The sequence below is a fragment of the Camelina sativa genome, chromosome 8 (assembly GCF_000633955.1).
Source record: "Camelina sativa cultivar DH55 chromosome 8, Cs, whole genome shotgun sequence".
Lineage (NCBI taxonomy): Eukaryota > Viridiplantae > Streptophyta > Magnoliopsida > Brassicales > Brassicaceae > Camelina > Camelina sativa.
In genome coordinates, this window is record NC_025692.1 from 23,432,863 (window position 1) to 23,441,834 (window position 8,972).

The 8,972-nt window shown below is 38.2% G+C and overlaps 2 protein-coding genes across 3 annotated transcripts in view; both read left to right on the plus strand.

The window, feature by feature from the left end:
* The window catches only part of LOC104708125 (serine/threonine-protein kinase tricorner-like), a 10,509-nt gene extending 7,487 nt beyond the window's left edge, over positions 1-3,022 (plus strand). Inside the window, exons 3-13 of the mRNA XM_010424626.2 lie at positions 11-129; positions 265-348; positions 579-820; positions 989-1,217; positions 1,347-1,511; positions 1,601-1,732; positions 1,826-1,939; positions 2,114-2,161; positions 2,344-2,422; positions 2,546-2,602; positions 2,701-3,022. Coding sequence (XP_010422928.1) covers positions 11-129; positions 265-348; positions 579-820; positions 989-1,217; positions 1,347-1,511; positions 1,601-1,732; positions 1,826-1,939; positions 2,114-2,161; positions 2,344-2,422; positions 2,546-2,602; positions 2,701-2,753 — 1,322 coding nt within the window. The 3' untranslated portion in view covers positions 2,754-3,022. The remainder of the gene's footprint in view (positions 1-10; positions 130-264; positions 349-578; positions 821-988; positions 1,218-1,346; positions 1,512-1,600; positions 1,733-1,825; positions 1,940-2,113; positions 2,162-2,343; positions 2,423-2,545; positions 2,603-2,700) is intronic.
* LOC104708127 (RNA-binding protein 39) lies at positions 3,248-7,658 on the plus strand. Of its 2 annotated transcripts, XM_019228891.1 has the most exons (14): positions 3,248-3,828; positions 3,953-4,025; positions 4,138-4,194; positions 4,649-4,704; positions 5,308-5,518; positions 5,641-5,727; positions 5,808-5,885; positions 5,975-6,023; positions 6,438-6,472; positions 6,543-6,607; positions 6,702-6,882; positions 7,009-7,097; positions 7,188-7,302; positions 7,391-7,658. In XM_019228891.1, the coding sequence occupies exons 1-14, from the start codon at positions 3,383-3,385 to the stop codon at positions 7,433-7,435; spliced, it is 1,587 nt and encodes a 528-aa protein (XP_019084436.1). In that variant the 5' UTR covers positions 3,248-3,382; the 3' UTR covers positions 7,436-7,658. The 2 variants fall into 2 exon arrangements, with proteins under 2 accessions (XP_019084436.1, XP_010422929.1); XM_010424627.1 differs by lacking the exon at positions 5,975-6,023 and having other exon boundaries at positions 3,268-3,828; positions 6,389-6,472.

The window sequence follows — 8,972 nt, forward strand, 5'->3', positions numbered from 1 at the left end:
GAGGAACAAGATGAGATGATGAGGAATTTGGCACGTCGTGAAACTGAGTATATGAGGCTTCAGAGACGTAAAATTGGGATTGACGATTTTGAGCTTTTGACCGTTATTGGCAAAGGTGCCTTTGGTGAGGTAACAAACAACCCTCACATTTTATTTTTCCATATCGAGCTTAGTTCAAACAGAGATCTATGCGTTTTTTTCTTCTAGAAATTGATTGTTATGGAATATGTCTGAGTTTCATCCCTGGAATGTTTTTATTTTCAGGTTAGATTATGCCGTTTGAGATCTACATCTGAGGTCTATGCCATGAAGAAATTGAAAAAAACTGAGATGCTTAGCCGTGGACAGGTACAAAGACTCCCTTGTTTCTGTTATTTAAGTAAAACGTGGAATTGTAAGATGTTTGAAAATAGCAGTAGTAGTAAGTGTAAGATTGATGCATGACAGGAGCTGAGAAAAACTTCCGACCTTTTCCTTATATCATTAGACTGGCTTCATCGCTAGGTGCTTCAGTTTCGCAAATTTTGTGCTTGCGCAGAAATAAATGAGTTTCCTTAACTGTTTTGTTCTCTCTCTAGGTTGAGCATGTCAGGTCCGAGAGGAACTTACTTGCAGAGGTTGACAGCCGTTACATTGTAAAGCTTTTTTACTCTTTTCAAGATTCTGAATGTTTGTATCTTATCATGGAGTATTTACCTGGGGGTGACATCATGACTTTACTCATGAGAGAAGACATTCTTTCTGAAGATGTTGCTCGTTTTTATATTGCGGAGAGCATTCTTGCTATCCATTCTATCCATCAACACAACTATGTTCACAGGTATAACAATATATTTCTAAATTCATTTTTGTATGCCGAGTGAGTAAGGGTGTTGTAGAGAATTCTAGGCACTGTAAAAAGTCCATGTTTACTATTTGTTCCCTAGAAACAGAAAAATATATATATTCTCTGGTTCTTGATTTGAGTTTGCTTTTTTCTTCCCTGTAGGGACATCAAACCTGATAATTTGATACTAGACAAAAGTGGCCATTTGAAGCTTTCAGATTTTGGCTTATGTAAGCCACTAGATGATAAGTATTCTTCGCTGCTATTAGAAGACGAAGAAATGTTGTCTCAGGATTCAGAGGGCCAGTCAGGAAAATCAGAAGCTGACAAAGCACCCTGGCAAATGCCTAAAGAGCAGTTACTGCAGTGGAAGCGCAATCGCCGTGCATTGGTATTTTTTGCTGCTACTCTAATTGAATTACATGTGTTACCCTTTTTGCTAGACTACAAAGATCCGTTACAACTTCCAATATATCTTGGGTAATCAATTTTGTTTGGTGTTTATCTTTCATATTTACAGGCTTATTCGACCGTTGGAACTCTTGATTACATGGCTCCAGAAGTATTGCTAAAGAAAGGATATGGAATGGAATGTGATTGGTGGTCTCTCGGCGCAATTTTGTATGAGATGTTAGTTGGGTATCCCCCATTTTGTTCTGATGATCCCCGTATAACATGCCGAAAGGTAGGTGTATAGAGCTGGTTAGTCATGCATTTTTATCTATAATAAGAATCGTTCACGCTTCCTTAAAAGACTTGTGCTTCTTATCTCAGATAATTAATTGGAGGGTATGCTTGAAATTCCCTGAAGAACCAAAAATATCAGATGAGGCTAGAGATTTGATTTGTCGCTTGCTATGTGATGTTGATTCAAGGTTGGGAACCAGAGGTGTCGAGGAGATAAGGGTGAGACTACTGAAAACGATACGTAAAAGTTAAGGTTCATTATTTTCTATTTCACCCTTGACATCATTGTAATTGATTTTGTTCATGTTTCAGTCGCATCCCTGGTTCAAAGGCACCCCTTGGGACAAACTGTATGACATGGAGGCAGCTTATAAACCCATTGTCGATGGAGAACTAGACACACAAAATTTTGAGAAGTTCCCTGAAGTAAGTTAGATAGAATCTCAAAAAGCTTGTTATCATATGATTTGTATAGCTTGAGGCAGTTGTTGAAACCGACTAGCTGGTGAACCCAAAACTTGTTTTAAACCTTGGGTTTTCATTGCTAAAATGAGAAGTCAAAGCGTCCAATATCCTCATAAAGTTCTGGATATCTTGTAGGTTGAAGGGTCGCCATCCGAAGCACCACAAGTTGGTCCTTGGAGAAAGGTGACGCACTCTACTTTAATCCTTTAATATAGTCTTAACTGCACATTGACATATGCGGAAATGTCTCAGGACATAATAGAGCTTGCAAATTTTGTTTCGTTATGATTGAGAGTATCAACGAGTTTAGATAGTATGCCATCAACTGAAAAAATTTGGTGCTACCTTTTGGATTGGTTGAGCAGATGTTGACGTCCAAGGACACCAACTTCATAGGATTTACATTTAAGAAGTCAGACATCACAAGATCAATGGAAAATTCAGGTAGTCTTCATATCTCTTTCCTCTACTGCTCATAACTTGCTCGTAAGCTAAACTGTGTTCTAGCGAAATTAAGCCCAATAGTTGGATATAGATCTAATTTCCAGCTGTGACATTGAAACGTAGGTGCGGACATGAAATCAAATGGATCAGGGGAAGCCCCGTCGTTGATATCATTGTTAGGTAAGTAATCAAATTGTAAATCCAGCAAAATGAGTGGTCATATGTGTGGTTGTAGGGGGAAAGATTGACATGTGAATGTATAATTATTAATATACCAGGTCGGATCAATATGGAAGAAGGTGAAGGTGGTGAGTTAAACCACAAGACATAGAGAAAATACAAATATTATTGATTTTTTTATCCGATTGCAGTTGTTTTGATGATTTGGCAGAGGCGATAGAGAGGGGATGGTTAGTTTTTAAACCACATATGACTGACTTGACTTATGATGGTTCATAAAACTCCTATTTCCTTTTTCTTTTTTTTGTAACATATTTGTTTTTTTTTTTCTTTCTATAAAAGAAACTGTAAAGCATGGAAGAATAATTTCTGGAACTACCCACAAGTTATCAATACATCAAAATGAAGATCGCTTTTCTGCCATGATTTTCTCATTTATAATCTTCAATGGTATGTGGTTGATCCAAACTCCAAAGCAAAATAATTAGCGAAAATAAATCAATAGTTAGTAAAGCCGAAGATTAATGGGCCTTTAGGTTTTATTACAATGAATTGGGCCCGTATCATTAACGTCACTGCTTTGTGTTGGAAGTACCGTTTATAACCTCGCAATTGTTTGAGATTTACGACTGTACCATCTTCTAGATATCGTCAATCGAATCGAACAGGCACAAATCAACGACACAACTAAATTCAATTCCCTCGTTAGCTCCTCTTCCAATTCGAAACCCTAATAACAAAAGCCCTAACCTACGAAATTCGCCGAATCCTTTGACGAAAATGGAGTTTGACGAATACGAGTATCTGGAGAAGACGGTTGAGAAAGGAGATGTGTCGGATAGGAAGATAGAAGAGAGTGGGAACGATAAGAGCGAGAGGAGCTACAGAAAACGAGAAGGAGGAGACGAGGAAGACGGTGATAAAGAGCGAGGTAGCAGTCGGAGTAAGAAGTCTCGTGGAGACGGGGAAGAGAACGGTAAGAGGGATCGTGGGGAGAAAGAGAGGCATAGGAGCAGCAGAGACAAGGGGAGAGAGAGGGATAAGGTTAGAGAAGGATCGAGAGATAAAGAGAGCGACCGTGAGAGGAGTAGCAAGGAGAGAGATAGGAGTGATAGGGACAAAACCCGAGACCGAGAGAGAAGAGAAAGGGAGAAGGATAGAGAGAGGAGGGAGAGAAGGAGCAGTAGCAGATCTCGGAGGGAGGAAGTAGTGGAAAGAGGAAGCAGGTTTGTTTGATTATTATGTTCCTTGTTTTGCTTTTTTTGTGTGTGTGTAGGAAATATGTAAAAGCTCCAGTGAGCTGCTTTATAGTCGTTTACGAACTGTTTAAATTTGATTTCACGATTGCAGGAGACACAAGGACAAGAAAGATGAGCCTGAAGCAGATCCTGAGAGAGATCAAAGAACTGTTTTCGCATACCAGGTATGTTGTTGAACATTTTGGGTTTGATCTGAGGGAAGGGGGAAATTATCGACACTGTTAAGTTAACTGATTACGCTAATTTTGTCTGGCTGGTTTTCTAATGAACGAACAGATGCCTCTTAAAGCTACTGAGAGAGATGTTTATGAGTTCTTCTCCAAAGCGGGCAAGGTTAGTTACTTTGTTCCTTTCTACTTTCTAGTTTGTTAAGTTTTTCTTTCTGGTTGTAGTTGTTTAGGCCGTAGAAAGGTATTAACATTGATCCATGACTGTCAATTATCAATTGAAGGGTTATAAATGTGTACCTGTTTAAGTGATTGCTGTTTCAGTGTCCTTGACCATGGTTGGGATCTGTAGTTCTTGTCTCTAACAGTAGTATATTAAATGGCTAGTTTGCTTCATTGACTTCTAATGTTGGCTTGGATAAAAACGCTTATTGGTCTTTAGTACTGTTCCTCAGTGTTTAATAGGTTGTGTTATCTAGATGGTAAGATCCCTCTCACTTACTGCGGAGAGCTGATTTTATCGAATTTCTGTTATATTTGCTCTTTGGTTTTGTGCTATCTCGTCTCTTGGGTTCCGTTTTGTCTCTGTTCTTATTGCTATCTGTTCCTTATTATTTCAGGTGAGGGATGTGCGATTGATCATGGACAGAAATTCAAGACGATCAAAAGGAGTCGGGTATGAATTTCTTTCAGTTTCTTTTAGCTTAGTGTTGTGTATGTGCACTTGGTATGTAATATTCTGCATATTCAGTTTTCTCTGCAATTTCAAGAACTCGATTCTGTATTCTTAGATGCACTAGCCATGCGATAATGATGAGGATGATGGCAATACCTTGCACACTTGTTTAATCAATTCTGCGTGGTCAAGGTAGATGTCAGAAAACCTGAATCCTATTTCAGTTGTGTTACTTTCCATTGCAAGCACTACCAGGAAGGAGGGAATACATTAGTCTTTACATCTTATTTCACATTCTTTGTGTGATGCTTCATCTTAGTCTCTGGTGCTTTCCCAGTCCTCTGTCTGGGTTATTCGCTGATGGAGGAGCTTGCATATCTAGTCATTGCTGTTTTAGTTTGACTATTGTTTTTTTATCATGATGGGCTAACATTTTCTATTACTCTAGGCCTCCAACCCTCCAAAAGAGACTCAGCTTGAATCCCCGCACTAAAGTTTTTTGTTTCCAAGTTCTCTTTGCTACTTGCTTTGTAAGTTTTTTTCTGATTTTTTGTCCTATGTGTGCTTGAAGTCAAGTATATCTTTTTTTTTTTGGATCTGCAGGTATATTGAGTTTTATGAGGTGACGTCAGTTCCAATGGCCATAGCTCTGTGTGGACAAATGTTTCTTGGACAACCTGTGATGGTTAAGCCCTCTGAAGCTGAAAAGAATTTGGCGCAAACTAATAGTACTACGGGTGGTACAGGACCTGCAGATAGGAAACTCTATGTTGGAAACCTGCATTTCAACATGTCAGAGCCGGAGCTTAGACAGGTGACATTTTTTTCTAGACAGTCTTGATGTCTTCCTTGAGAGCCTTTATTACTTATGCACATACCGGCAAGTATTTTTCCCAATATCGTCCATGCTCTGAGTTGTTTCCTTTTCTTTATCAGATTTTTGAGGCGTTTGGTCCTGTTGAGGTTGTTCAGCTACCAGTTGACGCTGAAACTAAGCAGTGCAAAGGTTTTGGCTTTATTCAGGTTAGTAGAACACGCTTTTTAAATTAGTTGGTACTCTTTATCTTCGATATTCCCCACTGATATTATTTCCCCTTCCACAGTTTGCCCATCTTGAACATTCAAAGGCAGCCCAAATTGCCTTAAATGGAAAGCTGGAGATTTCTGGTAGGACAGTTAAGGTGAGTTTTGAACTCATTGTGGACAAATGATGAGCTCTTATACTTGCATGGATCTATTGATACTTTATTTGGATAAATTTTTTTTATAGGTGTCCTCCGTGTCTGATCATATTGGTACACACGATACTGCTCCAAAATCTGCTGANAAGTTGCTTCCTTTTCTTTATCAGATTTTTGAGGCGTTTGGTCCTGTTGAGGTTGTTCAGCTACCAGTTGACGCTGAAACTAAGCAGTGCAAAGGTTTTGGCTTTATTCAGGTTAGTAGAACACGCTTTTTAAATTAGTTGGTACTCTTTATCTTCGATATTCCCCACTAATATTATTTCCCCTTCCACAGTTTGCCCATCTTGAACATTCAAAGGCAGCCCAAATTGCCTTAAATGGAAAGCTGGAGATTTCTGGTAGGACAGTTAAGGTGAGTTTTGAACTCATTGTGGACAAATGATGAGCTCTTATACTTGCATGGATCTATTGATACTTTATTTGGATAAATTTTTTTATAGGTGTCCTCCGTGTCTGATCATATTGGTACACACGATACTGCTCCAAAATCTGCTGATTTTGATGATGATGATGGAGGTGGACTGGTAAACTACCTTTTCCTTGTGCTCTTCCTTCTCTTTTAAGGCTTCTTTAACGACTCTCTCCTTTTCTCAGGCTTTAAATGCCCAATCTAGGGCTCTGCTTATGCAGAAACTGGATCGTACAGGTATCGCAACGAGGTATGTCTCTCTTGTATGCATCTCTTCTGCCTGTTTTGGTGCACAATTTTTTTATTGCATGTATCTCTCTATAACACATGGAATTTGTCCACAGCATTGTGGGCTCTCTCGGAGTACCAGCATTAAATGGAACAGCTTATAATCAACCAGGCATGATTCCTAGTTTCCCAACGGCAGTGCTTCCAACAGCAGCAAACCCTTCTTTCGTCACTGAGCCTGTTGGTCAGCCAAGTGACTGTCTCCTACTGAAGAACATGTTCGATCCTGCAACCGAGGTTAATTCTTGCTTCTTTTTTTCCGTTTGAGAGCTGTGAGAAAACAAGTCTCAGCCTTGTATAAGTGGATGGCTGCTGGCTCTTTTCTACAAGTATTATTAACATGAAAGCACTATTTTGTTGCAGACGGACCCGGAGTTTGATCTTGAGATTAGAGAAGACGTTAAGGAAGAATGCTCAAGGTATGGCAGAGTCAGCCATATTTATGTAGACAAGTAAGTATTTCAGTCAAAGATTCTTGCATGTTTGTTTGGTTCTTGATGTTTATAGATCTGTGACAGTGCTCTGAATCTGTTAAAATGCAGGAACAGTGCGGGTTTTGTGTATCTGCGATTTGAAACAGTGCAAGGTGCAGTGGCAGCTCAAAGCGTGATGCACAGGAGGTGGTTTGCACAAAAGATGATAACTGCAACTTTCATGGTAAAATAGATGATTCATCACATTCTCTGTTTTTTTTTTTTCTTTTTCTCATCTCCGGTTGGACTGAATGATTTATCTATAATTGCAGCCTCGGCATGAATATGAGGCCAAAGCCAAGGACCAAATTGAATGAAGGCATGTCTCCTTTCGTATATTTTCTTGTTCTGACTGGTATAAACCTAAACCGAACTGCGATCTAGGTTCAATCTCTTGTCTAAAATATATTTATATAGATCAAAAGTCTATGGGGACGTTTCCTTTCTTCTTTTTGGTTCTTTGTTGGTTGTAACATTCCCCTATATTGATCTTAGAAATGTTCTCAGTTTTAATTTATAGTGTTTGCCATTTAAATTTAATTCTATTTTCATGTGTGTTACATTATAACAATATCGAAGTTTCTAACGAAACAGCAAGCTTGGACTGCAGACTGTTCCTTAGGCCGCTTCAAACCCATTCTCCACCCTTCAATTCCAGATTTATCAATTAGTCTCATGATCTCGTTTTGATTTGAGCTCCGGATGATTCCAAGGAAGATAACAATCAACCTGCGACTTCATCCGGAAAATGGTATTAATGTTGATTGTCCGTATAGATACCATCATAATTAGTAGTAAAACGCATGCAAAACATCCTTTGGTAACCAAGTTTAACTCCAAATTCCATCCTCCTGCTCCTGACACAAGCCTCTACGCTTGGTCGGTCAATTACTTTCACATGGAGTATCTATAGAGGTGCGAGCACCACAGTTAGCCTTATATTTATCCAAGCAAGTGTTTCTAAGTAACACAATCACACGTCAACCATATCCTAATTTTACCATTTCAAATTTCGGTCAATAACAAGTCATAATAATTCTTTTGTCACCATCTTCCCATTCCTCCTCCTATGTAGACTACCCTTGTCTCTAGCTTGGGTCAGAAGTGTTACAGACGACGCCCCCATATTCCCGAAATTCAAAGTCCATCCATATCCACCGGCTAGTCCCAAAGATATCTTCTGTGAGTCGCCAACCTGTAAATTCTAAAAAAATTCCCAACGAATATCTCCATTCTCAATCATCCGTTCAAAAATCCAAAATTTCACCCCCAAAAAGGTATTAATTTCATTACAATAACAGGTATTTATTGTAGAAAACATCCCCACCTACATTATAGAATGAGTACTTTCAATTAGAGAAACATATGTTAAATCATACATAGATAAGTACAAAGATGTTACTATATATGAGTATAATTCTTCTTTTGTTAATAAAACTAAGAGTGTATATTATTCATGTATATACACGCGTAGAAAAATATATACATGAATAATATATACTTGCACGCGTTCTAAGATTGTTTTGTTTTTATTTGAAGAAACAAGAAAGCAGTGACGCATCCGATCATAATCATTTGTTTCTTTTTATTTTTGTGTAAAATCATTCGATCTTTTTGCTCCCTCGAACCAGATTATTATCCTCGATCGATCGTATAGCATCATCAAGTCATAAAATAATGCAAACTATGATTAAAACCAAGTGTGTTTCTTCCTTTCTCAAAATGATTAAAAAAAAACATATATAATGCTTAGAACTAAATATTCATGTAACATATACAAAATGCTAAAATATCTCTAAATATTCATGAAACCATAGCAATGTAGATTTAAAAAAAAAAAAAAAAAAAAAAAAA